The sequence below is a fragment of the Lepidochelys kempii genome, chromosome 7 (genome assembly GCF_965140285.1).
Source record: "Lepidochelys kempii isolate rLepKem1 chromosome 7, rLepKem1.hap1, whole genome shotgun sequence".
Classification (NCBI taxonomy): domain Eukaryota; kingdom Metazoa; phylum Chordata; order Testudines; family Cheloniidae; genus Lepidochelys; species Lepidochelys kempii.
In genome coordinates this window covers 25,039,716-25,061,691 of record NC_136386.1, presented here as the reverse complement: position 1 = coordinate 25,061,691, position 21,976 = coordinate 25,039,716, and the positions used below count along the sequence as shown (strand labels likewise).

The following is a 21,976-nucleotide window of genomic DNA, read 5'->3' as shown; positions in this document are numbered from 1 at the left end:
GATGGTCTCTTGCTCTCCATGTCTATGTCCAGTTTTTCAGACAATGAAATCCTCCAGGCTCTGAGCTCCGAATCAGCTGTCTTGGAAACATTCATTATCTTATTGAACATGTCACCATGTGTTCTCTTTTGCCCTCTTCTAATTTGCTGTAGCCTCTCCGCTGATGTGGAGGATGTGCTGAAGGCCAAGCTTTCCACTGTAAGGCATGCAAAGCACAAGGCAACCACTGTCAGTACATATCCTGGGTCTGGTACATGGTCGTTGTTTAAAAGTCACTCCCCTTATTACACTTAAGTGAAAGCCAGAACATAATCAAAATCCCTAGGTATTCAATGAACTGGTTTGCTGTTTCAGCCCTGGTGAGTATGGTCCAGCATTGGCGACAGGTCTTGTGCTGCAACTTGTGGGAACACAGGTAGGGAGCATAGGCAGGCAGATGGACCTTTCCCCCTCCCCTTAGGAACTTGGAGGTTGCTTTGAGATCAGAGACCAGCATTAAGCCTCCCAAATTGCGGGCTTTGTCCAAGGTGGCTCCAGGAGGGGGAATTGTGCACAAGAGAGAACACAGGAAGCCCCTCTCCCTTCCCCCTGCCCTTCCCTTAACTCTGCTGGTAGCAGATGCCCTGGGCTTGCAGATTCTGAGGTCAATGACCAAAACCACCAGCAAGTTGACTGTGGTTAAGGGACCCGGAAATCACCATGGGTTGGGGATCACATGCTCTATTGTTTGTAGTATGAGCACTTTAAATGAAAACTTCCACTGTCTTCCCTAAGTCACCCTGTGTGATATCAGTCTTCTGAGGGTAACAGAGGCGGCAAGGGAGCAGATGCTACAAGCATCTGGGTACAGACCTGCTCCTTATGCTGCTATGCCAGCAGAGTTAATACTGGAGTGGCATGGGAAAGTGTCCTACTGTGGTGGAAGAAATAAGGCAGCTCTCTGCAAAGGATTGCAGAGATCGCCATGGAGGATTTCCAGGCCATCCCTGTGCACATAAACAGTCTTTTCTGGGAGGCACCTTCTGTGAAACTGGAGTGGCCACTGGGAAGCAGATACCCACTGCACCTCACTTTTTCTTCAGATTCAACATAAAATATAAGAGCATGTAACCCCTACAGTTTGAATGGAATTGCATACTCACCGGAGGTGCCTTCCCTGGCATCACGCTTGGTCACCATGCTGTCCAGCGACTGGCTGGACTGCTCTGGGGTTAAAAATAGCTCCTGGCTCTCAGGGAGAGTAGATTTCCCACTTGCCTGTCACCCATTCTCCTCCTCTTCCTTAGCCAGAATGTCTTTCTTGTTGTTTCCTGAGGTGGCCTGGGACTCAGATTCCTGAGAGGTATTCACACTGCATTTGGGGGTAGTGGTGGGGTCACCACCGAGAATCGCATGCAGCTCATTGTAGAAGCAGCATGTCTGTGGTGTAGAAGCAGCATGTCTTGTGATGCAGAACCAGAACGACTGTTCCCTCCCTTGTCTTCTGTTACGCCTGCTGAAGTTCTTCGATTTTTCACGCAGCACTGCTGTGTGTCCCTAGTGTAGCCCTTCTCTTACATGCTCTGTGCTATCTTTTCATAATGTTTGCTTTTTTCAGCTGGATTGGAGCTGTGCCTGCACAGACTCTTCTCCCCACAGACCAATAAGATCCACCACCTCCCATGTACTCCAGGCTAGAGCGCGTTTGTGGTGTTGAATCACTATGATCAGCTGGGCTGGCAAGCTCACCACGCTGATCAAACAGGAAATGGGAATGCAAAAGTTCCCGGGGCTTTAACAGGGGATGGGCTGTTTCCTGTGTACCTAGCTGCTCTGCAGCAGAGTTGAAAACCATCTCCAGAGCGGTCGCAGTGAAGCATTGTGGGACACCTCCTGGAGGCAAATTCCATCAACTTACACAATACTGTGTCTAAAGTGCCTCTCTGTCGACCTGTCAACAACGAATTAAGCACTACGCCTCTCATGGAGGTGGAGTAATTAAGTGAACATTACAGGCAAGTTAGGTCAGTGGAAGGGACCTGGGTAGTGTAGACAATACATTATTAGGTCAATATAAGCTGGCATCCATCAATCTAAATGTGTAGTGTAAACCAGGCATCAGTAGAAGCAGTACAGCATCTGGAAATGGCTTTAATGCATCTGTTCATAGCTTTCCAAACTTGTAAGCTATTCAGAGCTTTGTGTGCAACCGTGAATTGATAGTAATCACATCTCTTTCATGCTGCTGCTTTAGGAATGGTATAGATAAGCGCTGCAATTGCTCATGGAGGAAGTCTTAAAAATACGAAGGAAGGTTGACGTAGTTGAGACAACCCCTTCTCATCCCATTCACAATCTGGAGATGTGAGGAGGGGAGAACTCGTTCTCCTCTCTGTCAGTCTGGAAGGAGGAGAGGGGCTTTGTATTTGATACTGGTAGGTGACTAAGACAAAAAATGAAACTCCTGAGTAGGATCCAGGGACACCATTCTGTTGTGGTTCTTAGCACTTTACCTTTTTCCAGACATCTTGGGTTGACGCTGGGGGCTTGGGTTCTTCCTAGATTCTTGCCCTGAACCTCACTGTTGGTGCACTCCTCATTTCTCCTGTTTTCTTCTGATTAGCAGGTCTAATCTCCTGGCTAATAGATACCTGATAAACTTTTAAAATTCTGCTGTATTCATTTGTTATGCAGCTTTTACGTTTTTAAAAAAATGGAAAAGATGATGGCTTAATTTGCTTCCTTTTGCAGGAAAGATTAGTTGAACATCTCCAGGGACATTGGGTTTGTTCAGATAATCAAAGGTTTGTAAACTATAAACACTTTTTCTATACAAGCTTCACATTCTGAGGATGCAGAAAAAATGGTTCATTTTAATTTTGGATAATTAGGCTCGCCTTTTTCTCCTCAAATGCTTCATTCCCTTCATTTGATAAAACTGGACAAACTCCTGTAAACTGATTGATGTTTCAGGATTTCCTTAGCACGTGTAACAGTGTTTCTTCCTCCTTTACCTTCTTTGTCTATCAACTACAGAGCTTCCAGAATAGGTGCTGGAGCTACGGGTGCTGCTGCACCCCCCCCCATGCTTGAAATGATTTCCTTCATATTATTATTCCTAGGGGGATTCTGTGCCACTGCACAATACAGAATTTTGCAGCAATTAACTTGCACACAGAATTTCCTTTCCCCAACGTAAATGGTCTGCAGTATGGCTGGCTGCCACTAGGGGCTGCTGGACCAGCAGAGCCCAGCTCTTGTATAGAAAACACTGCCTGGGGGAAGGGGTGGGATCTAAAGGGTTCCTGACAGCTGCAGTTCTCAGCATGCTCTGAGGGAAGGAGAAGGCTGCACGCAGGAAACTCCGTGCAAACCTGGGACCAAGCATCAGGCTGTTTCTCCCTCTGGATCCCTGGGTTCTGCGGGGGAAAGACGGGCAGGTGTTTTGGCTGGGGGCTCACAGCTGGGCTCTGGGGGGAGGGGGTGTGCATAGCTGGGCTCGGGGGAACCTGCGGCTGGGCTCGGGGGGGGGGGGGGGAGAGGAGGTTCAGGTGTATTGGCTAGGGTGGGCCTGCAGCTGGACTCTGGGGGGAGGGGTTGTGAGTGTCTGGCCCCCCTCCTGGGATTGTGGTGGAGGAGGTGGCAGGGAAAGAGGAACTGGGTTGTCATAGGTGTTTCTTTAACTCTTGCCTCCTGGGGGTATTTTTGAATGTGTCTGTACTGTTAGGAACATACTTGCTGACAGGTATTTTGAAATATATTACAAAATAATTGAAACGGGTTTAATTATGTAATTTTATGTTAACAAATAAAATTTGAAGAATTTTGTGGAATTTTAAAATATTGTGCACAGAATTTTAATTTTTTTGGTGCAGCAGTTTTAATTTTTTGGTGCAGAACGCCCCCAGGAGTATTCATATACATGGTTTAGAGTTCAGTTCAATGGCTCTCATCACTCCCACTATACAAATTGTTCCAGTGTCCCCACCTTCCAGTGTTTTTCTGTAAAATGATCAAGGGTTCCTTTTGTTAAATGTCATAGATCATGTTCTTGTTCAGTTTTATTCAGTTCACATATGATTTTAATAATTTCAGACTTCAAATTTAAAAAGTCTCTGGGATTGATTTGGCTTAGTGCTAGTTTCTTAATTTAGAATGATGCTCTGTCAAAGCAAGGTAGAGTTCCTTTTTTTATTGTTCACTTCTGACCACTTTAGTCTTAAAAAAAAAAAAAGAGTAATGTTTTTATTCGTAGTCATATATTAAAATTTACTTAATGCAGAGCAAGTTAACAAAATAACTGTCAGGTTTAACCACTTCCTCTTGATCATGACTTTAAGATTAGAAAGTTATTTGCTATCTGAGAGATCTTAGAAACACTTTATTGTCTAGTACAGGAATTCTGTTGAGGGTAGCGATATTTCCCACTTAAGGGGAGAATAAATTAATTTTAAAACTTTGATACAATAGCATTCCACCTATGGAAATCAAGTTAAGGATTGAAAGAGCTATGTGGGGAAGCTTGCCTTTGTCTAGCTACCTCACTCACTTTCTCCGTCAAAATCAGCACACGCTACAATTGAATTTTAGTATTGCCTGCTGTTCAAATAATTTTTACCTAGTGTGTTCATCACTAAAATTTGAACATATTTCACCCACCAGAACCCCTATCATTTTGTAGTTGCCCATAGTAAACAATAATACTAGCTCTACTCCATTCACTATCCAAGTCACCAGGAAGTAAATCATAAGAGAACACAGATGATGATGATAGCATTATATAATTTCTTATTTCTTCAAAGCATTATATTTATCCTAGGTATTTAGCCTTCAGAGCTCAGCCTGAGGTTTCTTCTTTTCCGTCTTTTAAAGCTATAGTTGGTCACAGTATATCGGCTCAGCCTCTTTAGGTGGAACTACAGAAAATGTATTTTTATATCTTTTGCACAAGGCCTTCTCCCCTACAGGAGCAGTACTGTAAAATACATATTTTGATCTCTTAAATCACATTTTGCCAATTAAACATTTTGAAGGTATTTCTTCATCAAATTCTCCCCCAAATCATTCTGAACCAAAATTAATTTACACAAAAAACTGATTGGTTATCTCAAGGCTATGTAGTGAATAACAATTTCTCAGGAATTTGGCCTGTGGTTGGATGCTTTATTAATGTAAACTAAAAGGTTTTGCAGTGTTGGGAAGCTCCAACTTGAGCTTAACTAATACAATTTCAATTTAAAACCAAAACTCAGTCTTATCCATGTAAACGAGGGTTGCTTTTTGTTGGTAATTTTTTGATTTGACATATTTCACCTTACATTGTTGCTAATGACTGGGGATTTAATACCCGCCTCCTCTTCTCAGTGTCTAAAGCAGTGGTCCCCAACCTTTCTGTGGGAATAGCATATTGCTATTCCCAGAAGACTGTGGCGGGCGCTGGACACCCTGTTGCCGAACTGCCGCCGAGAAGAGCCCTGAATGATTCAAACATAAACTACTGCCTTTAATCCAATGAACATGTCTCTTCCCCCCCCCCCCCCCCAACTTTTTTGAAAAGTATTTTTAGGTCCAAAACAGACCTGCTTCTCTAAGATCAGCTGACAGAGTATCAAGAACTGCCCTTTTATGTCTTAATTACATTCCAGGAAATTTCTCCCACTAAATAGTGCCACCTTGTTTTCTCATTAAGCAGCATCCCTTAAGCTTCTCTTGGGTAAGCTAAATAGATCGAGCTCCTTCAGTCTTTCACTCCAAGTCAAGTTTTCCAATCTCATAGTCTTTCTCATTGCTCTCCTCTGAACTTTGTCTTAAATTTTTTGACATCTTTCTTGAATTGTGGACACTAGAACTGGACTCAGTATTCCAGTAGCAATCATACCAGTGCCAAATACAGAGATTATTAACCTCTCGACTCCTACTCGATATCCCTCTGTTCATAAATTCAAGGATACGTTAACCCTTTTGGCCACAGCATCTTGCTAGGAGCTCAGGTTATGCTAATTATCTGCCATTACCCCCTTTCCCCCCAGGTCTTTTTCACAAGCAGTGCTTCCCAGGATAGTCTCCCATCCTATAAGGATGACGTGCATTTTTGTTTTTTTTGGTATATGACTTTGCATTTGGTTATATTAAAATTCATGTTGAACCCAGCTTACCAAGTGATCCAGATAGCTGTCAGTGACCTCTTCTTTATTTTCCACGCCCCAGTCCCTGTCATCTGCATACTTTATCAATAATGTCTCTTTCTTCCTGGTCATTGATAAAAATAGTGAATAGTTACTAGGCTAGAACTTGCCATGATGTAATTTCTAGTGATGTAATTTTGCCATCTTGAATAAAATGAAGTTCTAGTAAGAAGTGCTAAATCTTATAATGGTGTAAGAGTTCTGTTTTACCATTGCGTGAAAATTTGGCTTCAGAAGTGTAAAGCAAAGTCTAATGTTTCTTTTGTGCTTGGATCAAATGCCTTCTGAGAAGTGACCTAAAACTTTTAAGTTGAAGTTGTCAAGGCTGATTCCCCACTCCGGCACTTGGAGCGCAGAAGGTGGGGTCCCGCAAGGATTCTAAAAATTAATACTGGCCACTGCAGGCTTGTATTAAACTCCCAAGGTTACAGCTTTTCTCTGACCTTGGATGGGTAGATGCTGCCACCGCCCAAGTGCAAAAACCCCTTTGAGAACCCAGGAAGGTGCACTTAGGAATCCCTTCTATGGGGTACCCTCAAGCCCTTTCACCCCACCCTCCGGGGAAGAGCTGAGAGAGAAAACAAAGGAAATCAGCTGTTGCCACCAGCTAATTAAACAACATGTGCACAAACCTCTTAAGACACAAAATCCAATTCTGTTCTTAAAAAAGAAATAAATACATTTGAAAACTTAGGCTATTGCTAGATTTAAAAAACCCACTTACAAAAATTAAGCATCAAGAATAACCACCTTGAGGTCCAGCTTAAAGGTTACAAGCAAAACAAAAGCATTTGGGGTTAGCACAGAGGAATCCACAAGCCATAAATAAATAAATAAATTAAGAAAAAACAGAATTGCATCTTCCTAGACATTTCCTGATCTACTTACATATCTAGGGGTTTCAAGTGAGTAATTTCTAGGTATGATTCAGATGATTTTTCATATCTGGCCCCAAGCTTCTTACAGCATAGTTCCAGCCCTGTCTCTGCTTCTCCCCCGAGAACAGCAGACAGACAAAGGGGAAGCTTTTCTCCAATTTTAAAATATTCTAGCCTTTTCATTGGCTCCTTTGGTTAGGTGCCCACTCCCTTCCTTTTACCCATCCAGGGAAACTTTTTAACCCTTCACAGGTAAAGAAAGTAGAGAGTAACTACTAAGAGGGATTTTATGGCTGGCTGGGTGTCCATAAAAGAGAGATCCCACCCCCCTTTTATTTATCGCAGAAATAATGAAAAATAAATTGAGACAAGGGGATGGCCTTGAGGTTAAAGCACTAGGTCTGGGATTTAGAGCATTTGGAGTAATTCCTAGCTCTGGTACAGATTTTTCTTGTGTGGCCTTGGACAAATGGTTGAATCTCCTTGTGCCTCAGATTCCTGTCTGTAAAACTGAGATACTTCCTTTCTCCCAACTTCTTGTCTCTTCTATTGAAATTGTGAGCCCTTTGGAAGCCTCTCTCTCTTTCTGTGTGTGTGTGTGTGTGTGTGTGTGTGTGTATATGTGTGTGTATATATACGTGTGTGTGTGTGTATAATATATATATATATATATAACACACATACTAGGGTGATCAGACAACAAGTGTGAAAAATCAGGACAGGAGGTGGGGGGTAATAGAAGCCTATATAGGAAAAAGACCGAAAAATTGGGACTGTCCCTATAAAATCAGGACATTTGGTCACCCTAATATACACAATGCTTAGCTCAGTGGGCCCTCTATTCCAGTTGGGGACTTGAGGATCTATTGTAATATAAAAATGTGTCAAGTATCAGAGGGGTAGCCATGTTAGTCTGGATGTGTAAAAGCGGCAAAGAGTCCTGGGACACCTTAGAGACTAACAGACGTACTGGAGCATAAGCTTTCGTGGGTGAATACCCACTTCGTCGGATGCATATAGTGGAAATTTCCAGAGGCAGGTATAAATATGCAAGCAAGAATCAGGCTAGGAATAAGGAGGTTAGCTCAACCAGGGAGGATGAGGCCCTCTTCTAGCAGTTGAGGTGAGAACACCAAAGGAGGAGAAACTGCTTTTGTAGTTGGCTAGCCATTTAATCTTTGTTTAATCCTGAGCTGATGGTGTCAAATGTGTTTTGCTCTCTGTGTTGCCATGGATGTTGCCTTTATAATTGTGTAATTTTTTTATTATTAAAGCAACTATCTAATATTTAAACATTCTTTATTTTTAAGTCTAAAGTCAGTTTAAATCGCTCTTATCTAAGAGAGTTTTCTATAATTAGTACTACATCTAATTTGGAGCTTTTGCTGAGAACTTTTCTCTGTTATCCTCTTCCTGGGTGGAATTACACCACCTCTTCTGAGGCTGTTAATCAACTTCCATAAGCTGTTTTGTTTTCTTTGTAGTTTGTTTAGAAAGGGAGAAGTTAGAATGTGAAGCAACAAACTTTAAGAATACGCTATAAAGAAAAGGAATTGAATTTGAAATTAATGCTTGTTTTGACTCTGCTTAGCATTTGTAGCAAAAGGTTAATTTCCCCAAATTCTTATGTGAGCCACAATGACAAAATTAAGGAAGAGAGATGTTTTAAAAAGTAGTAATTAGTAACTATGGTGACAAATGTCTTATTGCAGCAAGTCAGTCAACTATATATAAAGTACTTGTAAATTAGAACTCCTCCTCTAGATCTGGCTGTCTTCAAAATATGCCTTCTACATCAAAATTAGTGACATTGATGTTAAAGGAAGTCTATTTTTGTAAAGTGTTCATATTTTGTGGTAAAATGTTTTATCTTTTTGGAGGGGAGGGTGAAGTATCACACGGAACTGTTCCCTTTAATATCTGATCAGTATTTGCAATTTAATGGCCGTACCTGAATGATGCAATGGATACCTGAATTTTTTGGAGATGAATTTTATTTTCTGAACTTCTGTTTATATGCAGCACTGTAGTTTTTCCAGACAAGAGTGGTGCCTAGTTGTCTCAGCAGAGGATCTTGAGCTGAAGGTGGAGCTGGGGGCTGATCTGGGCAGGGGAAGGAGCTGGGGCTAGAGGCAGAGCTGGCCTGGGGTAGAGAGGGGATGATGGCAGAGCTAGGGTCGGGGCAGAGCAGGGGCTGGAGCGGAGCTGCAGCTTTATGGCGCTCCCTTCCTGTCCCCTGTGGGAGCTGGCCCAGTCCCTGCAGCGTGCCCCCCAAATGTTCCTCCATGCCCCTTAGGGGGGCACGTTCCACAGTTTGGGGACCACTGATACTGAGGAAAAATATTCACTCAGTAAGAGGGACAACATTGTTTAGCATGCTACTGGGGAGAGGAGGACTGCCTCAGGCCATATTTTTCTCAGTGTCTCTTTAATTTTCTTACTGGATTGACAGCGATCTTATGTGCTGCTTTAATGCTGTTCAGGGTGTTTGGGAATCATTCTTCCACTGTTTGGTTGCCATTTTCCGATTCTGTTGATTTTGCCTGTTGGGTAAAGTTTACATTACCCAGCTTGATGCAATCAGTGGGTCTCAGTGGTTTCCAGAAGAGAAACTACAGTTTGAGTTTATTCTTTTGGCTAATGAGGCATTTCTGAGTTTTTCAAATTACATTTGTGACACATACTAATAAGCAGTCCTGCTGGCTCATGTTTAGTCTGTTAGGTGGCGATCTGCAGGGTTTGAGTATTTTCAGTCCCATTTTCCACTCATTATGGAGAAATATAAAAACAGTAAACAGCCGTTACACAAAAATATTGGCTGTATACTAAGAGGTTAATAGTTTGACCACTCAGATATTCTTCTCAAATGTTTCAGGCTTGAGCATTACTTTTTTGTGTTTTGTAGCAGCAGCAGTTGGGCTCTTGATTTTATAGGGTAGGGCTGATTTGCAAAGGATGGTTTAAGTCAGGGTTCGGCAATCTTTGAGAAGTGGCTTGCCAAGTCTTCATTAATTTAAGGTTTTGCGTGCCAGTAATAAATTTACAGGGCACCCCCGACGGAACCCCAGACTGGCTGTGGGCTGAGCAGTGCCGGCGGCCAGGACCCCAGCTGGCAGGGACCAGCAGACAGAACCCCAGACCGGCAGTGTGCTGAGCTGCTCAGTCCGCTGCCAGTCTGGGGTTCCGTCGGCCAGCCCCTGCCAGCCGGGTTCCCAGCCATCGGCCCCGCTCAGCCTGCTGCCGGCCCGGGGTTCCCTCCATCGAGGCTGGCAGCAGGCCGGCAGCAGTTCCATCCATCCTGGCTGGCAGCAAAGTGCCACTAAAAATCAGCTTGTGTGCCGCCTTTGGCACACGTGCCATAGGTTGCCGACCCCTGGTTTAAATTTTCCATGTGCAATAGCAAGCAGTCTTATTTGACTTGCTAATCTAAGTTTTAATGCAGTCTCTAAATGAGAAACATACTAGACCTTTGGAGTAACCATGTCATTTTCTAAGTTTGGAGAGATGGATAATGAATTCTACACACACTTCAGTAGAGTTGGGTTCTGTGCCAACTCTTGATAGATCAGCATGTGAGGGAGGCAGAGTTGTGGCTCCTAGAGCCAGTGATAACAAAGGGGGTGTGAGATTGCAGTCCCTTTTTAATCCGTTAGCTATAAAAGGAGCCACTGAGCTGTTCTTTACTCTGCCTGGAAATTGGGGAGTTGATTTTTGTGCACTCTTTCCCTACTCAAACCCACTTTACTTTGGTGTTCTGCATCAAGTGTTGATACTGTGTGTCAGGTTTACACAATTGTGGGAAACCTAATACTATTTAGATTAATCCTCCAAAGAGAATAGCTTTATTGTATAGCAAATGTCTAAAATCATAAGCTGAGGAAAACTGTCCTACAACAGGTTTCAGAGTAACAGCCGTGTTAGTCTGTATTCGCAAAAAGAAAAGGAGGACTTGTGGCACCTTAGAGACTAACCAATTTATTAGAGCATAAGCTTTCGTGAGCTACAGCTCACTTCCTCAGATGCATATCGTGGAAACTGCAGCAGGCTTTATATATACACAGAGAATATGAAACAATACCTATTCCCACCCCACTGTCCTGCTGGTAATAGCTTATCTAAAGTGATCATCAGGTGGGCCATTTCCAGCACAAATCCAGGTTTTCTCACCCTCCACCCCCCCACACAAATTCACTCTCCTGCTGGTGATAGCCCATCCAAAGTGACAACTCTTTACACAATGTGCATGACAATCAAGCTGGGCTATTTCCTGCACAAATCCAGGTTTTCTCACATTCCCCCCACCCCCATACACACACAAACTCACTCTCCTGCTGGTAATAGCTCATCCAAACTGACCACTCTTCAAGTTAAAATCCAAGTTAAACCAGAACATCTGGGGGGGGGGGCGGTAGGAAAGGGGCAAGGTAGCCTGTTTCCTCTTGTTTTTTCCTACCCCCCCCCCCCACCAGATGTTCTGTTAATAGATTTTAGATTTTAGACTGTCTGTCAAAACCCTGCAGATCTACCCCAGAAAGGCTCCACTCTTATACAAGAGGAAAGGGAGGATGAGATAGAGGCAGGGCTGTCCCGAGGTGGGTGCGGGCCCCCGGGGCTGAAGTGACGGGTCGGGCCCGGAAGAGACTAATCCACCGGCCAGTCGCACCAGCCCGCAGAGTGTGGAGCGGGGCAGGTTCCAGGGCGGAAGTGATGGATTTGTCTTTTCTGGGACCGATTGTGCTGGCCAATCACACCAGTCCATGGGGCCCCCTAAAGTGCAGGGCAGAGAGCGGTCGCCCTGATTCACCCTACCCAAGGGATGGCTCTGGATAGAGGACAGGCACTGGTAGGACTGAGCCTGTGCCTTAATCAAAGACCTGACTCTAGCACTTACGAGCAACTCTGTGCCCAGGGGAAGACAGGCAAAGAATAGAAGAAGCTTGAACTGTGCAAGCCCTAGTCTGCTGCTTCAGCCTTCATGAGGCTTGTGGAGCAATAGTAATCTGTGAAGATGCCTTTCATACCAGCAGACCAAAATAAAACCTAAAACTGCAAAAGCATAATTATAGAAAATAATCCCGTGTTTGAGATTAATAGCTGAAAAGTATACTCGTGTCATGCAAACTGGTCAAATTTTATACTTGTTTAGTAAATGTAGTGAAATAATTTGAGGGATATGAAAATTACATAACCAGAAATTGCTCCTGAAACCACAGCATTCTAATAATGTTTCTTCATGGAGACTAATTACTAAATACTGCAATTCAAAGAATACATCTAAAGCCAGGTCTGCACTAGAAACTTTTGGTATAGTAATACCTTCTTGGGGTTTGATTTTTGGGGGGATGCCAATTTAAAAATTGCATTTCCAGTTGAAAACACCACCTTGTAACACTTAAGGTTACTATAAATGTAAATATTGGAGGATTTTTTTTAGTTAAATTGTATATCTGATAACACTCTGTCATCATTCTCATGTACAGCTCTGTAAAACTAAAAATTTAAAGAATTTCATTTCAATATAAATAAGATTTTTATGGAGTAAGTTTTCTTCCCATTTTATCATCTTAAATTGTTAGTTTGTTTTGTACTTGTTTCTTTGGTTTTCTAATTGTTAATAGATTTTAGATTTTACATAGAATTTTATTCTCTTCAGAGGTTTCATACTTAGACTTTATATTTATGCTGAAATAGACAGTCGACAAGTAAAGGGGCCTTATTAACATGCTTATCATGAGAATAAAAATCAAAAAATGTTTTGGCTAGGCTGTACTCAACATTTGAAGTTACTTGTAAATGTACTCCTTAGTCATTTATGTGCTTTTGAAAATCCCACCCTCAGATGCCTCAATATGGCCTATCTCTAGGTCAGTATTTTTTAAATATTTGGGAGGAGTTGAGAGCTGGTCCTCTGCAGCAGTATTTCCATTCTGCGTTTGGATTTGCTTCTCTCACCTTCTTGGCCCCATATCTGTTTCCTGAGTCTTCATTTTTTCCCAAGCTTTTCTTTTTACCATCAGTGCCCTGTTGTACAATCTGGCTTATTTGTATCATAGAAACACTGATTTCTTAAGGGTTAAATGTCTGAACCACTTTAAGGGTTAGATGTGTTAACTGACATGATCGTGAATTTTAAAATAGACACTGCAAAAATGCTTGTTGCTAGTCATACTTACCTGTTTAAACAAAACTAGCAACAATTGTTTGTGTCGCAGCTATGCTTGAATTTACAGTAGGGTTCGTTAACACACATTAGTGTGTGTTAAAGCACACTAAAATTCAAGTATAGACATAATGTAAAATGTGAAGTTTGCAAACAGAAGTATTTCTTATTCCTAGCTTGTGTATTAACTTGATATTCTACAGTAGAATGGAATTTGTCTGCAGCTTCCATTTAATCAAACTTTCTTCTTTCAGAAAACTTATTGCAGTGTAATTTCTTTCTTTACAGTTCTATCTTCAAGACACTAAGAGTAGTAATGGTACCTTCATAAACAGTCAGAGATTGAGTAGAGGATCTGAGGAAAGCCCACCATGTGAGATTCTGTCTGGTGACCTCATCCAGTTTGGTGTAGATGTGACAGAGAACACGCGGAAAGGTAAGGGTACGGATCACCTTTTTTTAGTTTCTATTTTTAACTTCAGTTGTCAAGTATACTTATTGGGAACATTGTATTACACAGAAAACTTCAGTGGGAAAAACAAACAAATTAAAAAGTTTTAAATAGGCTGTAGTATTGTAGGGAATCCAGGGGTTCCTGTGTGGTTTTTACCAAGGTTTTTTACCCTCCAGAGAGGAGAATCCCACAGTATTGTCAAACAATAGGATGAGGATGGTGCTGGTGCAGATGGACATTTGCATCAAGTATTTCTTGATAGCATGGTCAGCAATAGTTTGAAACTGATGAGGCTCTTGCTGGCTGACTTTTTTTTTTTTTTCCCCTCCCCCTGCTGCTATTGCTACTGGGAGCACTCTGAAATTGAGAGGGAAAGGGATAAAAAGACGATGGAAAGCTAGAGATATGCTGCTGCTAACTGAGGGACTGTTAAATGAAAAAGAAATGCTTCATCCTCCAACTCGAATTCGCGCTCTCCTATAAGCATGCATACTCGAGAGAGTCCTGTATTAAGATAAAAGCTGCATCACTAAAAGCTGTTAATTGGTAGACCTGCTGTCCCTAGCCCCTTTCTTCTACATTTATGTACAGTTTAGCTAATTTTTCTAATAGTGATTGTCATTTCTTGTTCTTTGTTAGGCTTATTCTATGCCGGGGTGGGCAAACTTTTTGGCCCGAGGGCCACATCTGGGTATGGAAATTGTATGGCGGGCCATGAATGCTCACGAAATTGGGGGTTGTGGTGTGGGAGGGGGTGAGGGCTCTGGCTTGGGGTATGGGCTCTAGGGTGGGGCCAGAAATGAGGAGGTTCAGGGTGCGGGAGGGGGCTCTGGGCTGGGGCAGGGTGTTGGGGTGCAGGGGATGAGGGCTCTAGCTGTGGGTACGGGCTCTGGGGTAGGGCTGGAGATGAGGGGTTAGGGGTGCAGGAGGGTGCTCCGGGCTGGGACCAAGGGGTTCGGAGGGGGATCAGAGCTGGGGCAGGGAGTTGGGACACAGGAGGGGGTCGGGGTGCAAGCTCCAGGCAGCACTTACCTCAAGCAGCTCCCAGAAGCAGCGACATGTCCCCCCTCCAGCTCCTACATGAAGGCGCAGCCAGGTGGCTTGGCGCGCTGCCCCCTCAGCAGGCGCTGCCCCTGCAGCTCCCATTGGCTGTGGTTCCAATGGGAGCTGTGGGGGCAGCGCGCCGAGCCGTCTGGCTGCCACTATGTATAGGAGCCGGAGGCGGGACATGCCACTGCTTCCGGAAGCCGTGTGGAGCCACAGCACGCATGGAGTGGGGCAAGCCCCCAGCTGGAGTGCCAGAACAGGGCAAGCCCCAGACCCTGCTTCCTGGAGGGAGCTCAAGGGCCAGATGGGCCGGATGTGGCCCCGGGCCATAGTTTGTCCACCCCTGTTCTATGCATGAGCTTGTAATAGGCTTATAATACATAGCCTCAGAAATTTCTTAAGAAAATGAGTGCCCGTTAGGTGATTTACACATCAGAATTCTTGGAAAGAATCCTGCATGAATTATTTATTCAGCAACACAAAGTTTGGCAAGAGAATGTAAGTGCCTCAATGGAGGCATAAAGTTAGTCTCTACTCTTGTACTAGAATTCTTCACTTTCTTTATAAAGATGATATTCAAAAACCTTATATTAGGAAGAAGAGAGTATTAAGATAAATTGATAGTTGAGGGAAACTACTGGATTAACTGCAGATGAGATAGGATAGATGGGATACTCAGTAGTATCCCTGAATAGCAGAAATTTTAAAGGTCATAAGGTGAATAGGATGAGATTATGAATTCATGCTGTTGTTTAGTGTTTTTTGTTCTTTCCTCCTATATGTTTGTAAGTGTGTGGCTCTAGCCTTGCAGTTTATATTGGGCACTAAAATATGAAGACTAAACTTTAATAGGGAATTAAGGAATATGTTAAGTAATTGGGGAGTAATTCATCAATCATCAAGGCATCAGAAGGGTCTTATAGGGCTGTAAATTACCTTCAGAATAGGCTGGGAGTAAAGGTCATCCAAATGAACTCTGCTTTTTATTTCCATCCCAAACGTTCCTACTATATATATCTCTTGAGTTTCTTTCTGAACTAAATATTTTTAGGTTTTTTTTGTATTAAAAGAAAAAGGTAGAATGACGTTTAAGCACCATTTTGCTGAATTGAATAATTTTATCTAATAACTTACCCAACTTAAAATTTCATCAAGTGTCCTTCAGTCCTCTGCAAACTTGATTTTGATGAGGAATCAGTGTTGTGAGTAAAAAACGAAGCAACATTTATGCATTACAGACTTGCCTGGGAATTATTTTAAAATGCCATTAGATCTACAATCAATGAATGCCATATATAGTGCATTCCAGGAATATGTAGAATGCACTGTGCCATGGAGCAGCGGTCTCCAAACTTTTTGAATTGCGCACCCCCAGGGCCAGCTCCGGGGAAGCAAAAAAAAGAAAAATGCTGCCACCGGTGTGCCGCCAAAGATGGAGCAGGGAGAGCCGAGCTGCTGCCAAAGAATCAAAGGTCCAGGAGTCCTGCTGCCGCTGTGCCGGCGGCGCTCCTCCTGCCGCGCACCCCCATGGCTGGTCTTGCGCACACCCCACTTTGGAGACCACTGCCATAGAGTACACTCGACTGCAAATAAACTTGGGAATGTTCTATTTTTGCAAAAAATTGCTGCTTACACTAAAAGAGCAGGTGCTAGAGTTTGGAGTATCTGGGTCCAATGAAAAGGCCGTGTGAGCTAGTTGAAGAGAACACTTTGAACTTTCATGTTGTGAAAAGAAAGGTGAGTCTCAGAGACTTGTGTCAGTATCTACAATTAAGACAAATTCTGTAAAATCTTCTGGAGAATGCACTAAGGAGATGTGTTCCAAGTATGGCAAGAGTAAGTATATTTTCATGGTTTTAAGTTCTTCCTTCAAAATACCACAGTATCTTAGACTAGGGGTCGGCAACCTATGGCATGCGTGCCAAAGACAGCACGCGAGCCGATTTTTTTTAATGGCATGCTGCTGCCTGCCGGGTCCCAGCCGCCGGCCCCACTCAGCCCGCTGTCGAACCCAGGCCGGCCGTGGGCTGAGCGGGGCCGGTGGCTGGGACTCTGGCAGGCAGCAGCATGCCATTAAAAATCCTGCCTGCCCCAGCCCTCTCTTCTCCACCCCCCCACGGGGGCAGGGTGAAAAAGCTTGGTCCTGCCGGCTGCTGCTGCAGGGCAGTCAAGCTCCCTGCTCCCCGGCAGTGCTGGGTTCCTGCCCCTCCTCCTCTCCCTCCCTGCTGCCGATCAGCTGATGGCCCTTGCGTGGGAGGGGGAGAAACGGAGCTGCAGCATGCTCGCTGCTCCGCGGAGGAGGCGGGGAAGAGGGGGTAGAATCGGGGCATATCCCCTCCAGCGCCCTGCTGTGAGCTTCTCTGGGAGCACCCCCACGACCCTAGCCCTTGCTCCCAGCCCTGACCCCTGCATCCCCTCACGACCCCAGCCCTGACTCCAGCACCCCCCCCACACATACCCAGCCCCCTATGTCCTGACTCTTGCACCCTCCACATCCCACCCCCACCCTGAGCACCAAACGGGAGCTCCTGCACCCCAATTCCCACCTGCACCCTTGCACCAAATGGGAATTGTCCAGGTAAGCACTCCACACCCAAACCTCTTGCCCCAACCCTGAGCTCCCTCCCTCATTCTTGCTCCTGACCAGACCCTACACCCCAACCCCCAGCCTACTCCTTCACCCCCAGCCTTGTGCTCAGTGCAGAGAGAGAGGAAGAGAATGGGCTAGAGCCAGGGAGAAGGTAGTTACCCACTCTATGTGGGCAGGGCTGGGATCCCAGACTGGCAGCGGGCTGAGTGGGGCTGGCAGCTGGGACTCTGGCTGGCAGGAGCTGGCGGACGGAACCCAGACCGGCAGTGGGCTGAGTGGCAGTGGGCTGAGCCGCTCAGCCTGCTGCTGGTCTGGGGTCCCAGCTGCCGACCCCACTCAGCTCGCTGCCAGTCTGCGGTTCTGGCTGCCAACCCCTTGCCAGCCAGGGTCCCGGCTGCAGGTCCCACTCAGCCTTCTGCTGGCCTCGGTGAACGGAACCCCAGGCTGGCAGCAGGCTGAGCGGGCCGGCAGCGTAAGATCAGCATTTTAATTTAATTTTAAATGAATCTTCTTAAAGATTTTGAAAGCCTTGTTTACTTCACATACAATAGTTTAGTTCTATATTATATAGACCCGTAGAGTGAGACGTTCTAAAAAACGTTAAAATGTATTACTGGCGCGCAAAACCTTAAAGTGAATAAATGAAGACTCGACACAGCACATCTGAAAGGTTGCCGACCCCATCTTAGACTATATTGCAATCCTGTCACTTCACAAATTTCATTTTGGTAAACCTAAGCTGTTTGAAAGATGGGTTGTTTGAAGGAAAGTTACTTAAAAGCTTCCTATGCACTGGTTACATACATAATTTTAAAAATAAGTTCATGTAACACATACATTCTTTTATTCACTTACAATGACCAGTATATGAGGGGAGAAATTGGCATTCAGAACAGATGTCTGTCATTAATTTTGATTAACTTCCCATTTAAAATTGGGGCTGAAAACTTAACCCTGTCTTAGGCCTTAAGGAATATTTTTAAGTCAAGTGAAAAGTACATACATAGACGCAGTTGTAAATTGACAAGTTAAGTGTTTATGCTAATGTTTTTAAAGGAACACTGTCACTTGAATTTTTGAAATCGGTCTTAAACATTTTTATATTATACCCTTTATATAATGTGCTCTGAAATTTTTTATCTTTTAAAATGCAATAATTTTTTTTTGCTGATATTCATGCTACTTTCCAGTAAGGAGGAGACTGGGTCAGCCAATGATATCACAAAATGTGGTCCCTGCCCCCATTCATTGACTTGGAGAGTGAGGAAGGGTAGGGTTCCCCTGCTGCCTTCCCGTCTCCTGTTCATCCCTAGCTTTATGCAGAAGTCCACAATAAGGAGACTCTGAACATAGAAACCCCACCCATTGCATTGTTGTTACTAAAGAACATCTTCAGGCAGTTCCAGGGGAAGAAGGTACACATGAGCTCCCTTCAAAGCATGAATGAGAGTGACATCATCATGCCAGTGCACATGAGAGGAGCTACAGCTGAACAGCAGCATAATGAACTGACTATACAGAAAACACAAAGGGCTATTAAAATGCACATAGTAAACAAATGGAAACAATACTTTCTTTTGTTCATTTCTTTTAGTTTACTATAATATTATTCATAATAATAGGAAAAATGCAGACAAAAATGCCATATACAAATAGCGACACTCCTTTAAAACTAAATTCCATTCTGATATTTATATAGCATCTTATACAGACACTAGTCATCTTCGCCTTCTGAAAAACAATTACATGCTGATAATGTAGTGATTGTACAGGCAAAGAGTAGTAGTTGTGCTTTTGAAAACCCTTGAATATATCTAGATATCATTATAACCCATTTTTATTGTAAAGGCTATTTTGTTTAAGTAACCAGTTTTCCCAGTAGAGAAGAATTCCACTTTGGTCTGGTTCATCCAAATAATTGCACATGTAAAAAGGTAATGTTGCCCATATTGGGTTGTAGTATAAGCATTCATTCCTCAAATTCCTAGTGTTGAGCTAGAATCCCTGACATAGGCCAGAGATGAGTTCGTCCAAACTTTTTTTTTTCCTTATTGAAGAGCATAACTTTCCTTAGTCAGGTTATGTTATGTTATTGGTGAGCACCTAGGCCTATTCACTTTTTCCCTACTTAGTGCGTATTTTCTCTGTTCCTCACCATCAACATTTCTCTGCATGTTGCTTTGTTTAGTGATGGCTCGCTTTCTGTTATAGAGATTATTTATATTCTTCTTAGAGTAGTGTCCCTATGGGTGCTCCACTTTAGGTGTCTGTGTGCCCCTGCACCTCTAATCGGAGATTTTTGGTAGCAGTGTCCGGTTGAGCCTGCGCGTGTGCTCTCCCTCCCTCATGGTCTGCCTTGAGGCTATTTAGCACTGCACGGGCAAACGCCCCTCTCTTCCTTCTCTACCGCCTTTGACCACCCACTTCAGCCTGGGACTTTAATCTAGTTCTCAGGGCTTGGACTAGACCTCCCTCCAAGTCCAGGGCAACTTGTTCTCTCTTACTCCCGTCCATGACGACAGCATTTGTAATTGCCATCACCTCAGCTCGGCACAAAGGAGAAATAGCGGCCCCCATCATTCATGGCCTTTGTCTTAAAAAAATAAAAATAAAAAATAATAATAATAACTCCTCCTCTAAGGCCATATCCCAAGTTTCTCCCTACTTTTTCTGCACTTTCCATATGAAGCAACAGATCCATCTCCCTATTTTTTCCCAAAATCACATTGAGGCAACTGGGAGACAATTGTGCATATGCTAGATATTAGAAGGACATTAGTATTCTACTTGGACAGGACTAAGGACTTCAGGAAATCCCCTAAACTCTTCCTTTCATCCACAGAAAGATCCAAAAACTCTGTGATATTTCCTCAAAGACTATCCAAATGGGTCTTTAGTTGCATTAATTACTTAGCAAGGGCGCAACTTGCTTCCGTCCATACGCACTCCATGAGATCAGTTCCTACTTCAATTATATTCCATAGGGATACCCCTATCTCCCCAATCTATAGAGCAATGATTGGGGCTTCTGTCCATACTTTCACAGAACATTATGCGATCACTGAAGATTCTGATAGAGGGGACACCTGTTGCAATTTGCTATCTCAAGCTTTCCCATCCTTGGTTCATGTGAGCATGTCCAGTATGAGCCAAGCAGCGCACTCAGTGCTGTGCCTGCCTGTAACATGGGGAGAGCATGCTCCAGTCAGGGTTGCTGGGCCTGCGATCGCAGAGGGGGGAAAGAGGAAAGGGCAGCGATGAGCACCCTGGGTTCCAGCCAATGCCACTGGGCCTGATCCTGCGCCGGGGGGGGGGGGGGGAGTAGGGGAGATGCTGCTGGGCTCGATCGGTGGGTGGAGTGATACTTCAGGGCTCGATCCTGCGCACCGCCCCATTTTTGCACCTCTGCTGGCTCTGTGCCCTGCATGGCTGCCCCACTCGCCCCGCTCTAGCTATGGCCCTGAGCTACAAAACACAAAAATTTATTGTGCTTCACCTTTAAGTTTGCTCATTCATTCATTCACTGAGTAACTGAATGGAATGTTATGTGGCTATCTGTTTTTCTTTTTTGAACATGAATTGTGCAATTACATCTTCATTTTATACAGAGACATTTCAAAATCATTATTCTGCACCTGAGGAACTAGCAAATAAGTTACAAAACAAGTTAAGCAGCACTAGTTACCCTTTACTTCCACTTTCAGTGATTGTCAGAATAATGACCTAAACCTTTGATTGGTGAGCTTGTTTTATTGAAACTTGGCAAAGTTGCTGTTTCATGTATTTGGGTATCTGTTTCTGTATTTCTCCTGTGCTTTGAATGCTGTGCCACCATTTGTTTATAGACTAGACTCTACGTTCTTCTGTATACTTCTCATTTGGTAGTCTGTGAGAGTAGCTGGCTAATCAGATGGTTCAAGGCTTGACGCCCTCTGCTGCTGCCACCATCCCACTGCTACTGTTTAGAACATAAGAACGGCCATACTGGCTCAGACAAATGGTTGTCTAGTCCAGTATCCTGTCTTCTGACAGTGGCCAGTGCTGGATGTTTCAGAGGGAATGAACAGACCAGGGTAATTTTGAATAATTCATTCCCTGTCTTCCAGTCCTGGCTTCTATCAGTCAGAGGTTTGGGGACATCCAAAGCATGGGGTTATGTCTCCGACCATCTTGGCTAATAGCGATTGATAGACCTATCCTCCATGAACTTATCTATTTCTTTTGGCCTTCACAACATCCCCATGCAACGAGTTCCATAGGTTGACTGTGCTTTGTGTGAAGAAGTATTTCCTTAAGTTTGCTTTAAACCTGCTGCCAGTTAATTTCATTGCGTGACCCATAGTTCTTGTGTTACATAAAGGGCTAAATAACCCTTTGTCTTCTCTTTTTTCTAAGATGAACAGTCCCAGTCTTTTTAACCTTTTTTTGTATGAAGGTTGTTCCATACCATTAATCATTTTTGTTGCCCTTCTCTGTACCTCTTTCACTTCTAATATATCTCTTTTGAGATGGGGTGACCATAACATGCAGTATTCAAGGTATAGGTGTTCCATGGATTTACATAGTGCCATTATGATATTTTCTGTCTTATATCTATTTCTTTCCTAATGATTCCAAACATTAGCTTTTTTTGACTGCCACTGCACATTGAGTGGATGTTTTCAGAGAACTATCCATGATGAC

At 43.7% G+C, this 21,976-nt stretch overlaps 1 protein-coding gene across 28 annotated transcripts in view; it reads left to right on the top strand.

The window, feature by feature from the left end:
- SLMAP (sarcolemma associated protein) overlaps positions 1-21,976 on the top strand; it is a 161,785-nt gene that overhangs the window by 56,708 nt on the left and 83,101 nt on the right. For 18 of the 28 annotated variants that reach the window (XM_073351457.2, XM_073351449.2, XM_073351450.1 and 15 more), the window contains exon 3: positions 13,491-13,644. In XM_073351457.2, the coding sequence (XP_073207558.1) occupies positions 13,491-13,644 (154 nt within the window). The remainder of the gene's footprint in view (positions 1-13,490; positions 13,645-21,976) is intronic. The other 10 variants (XM_073351448.1, XM_073351475.2, XM_073351463.2 and 7 more) reach the window with 1 other exon arrangement.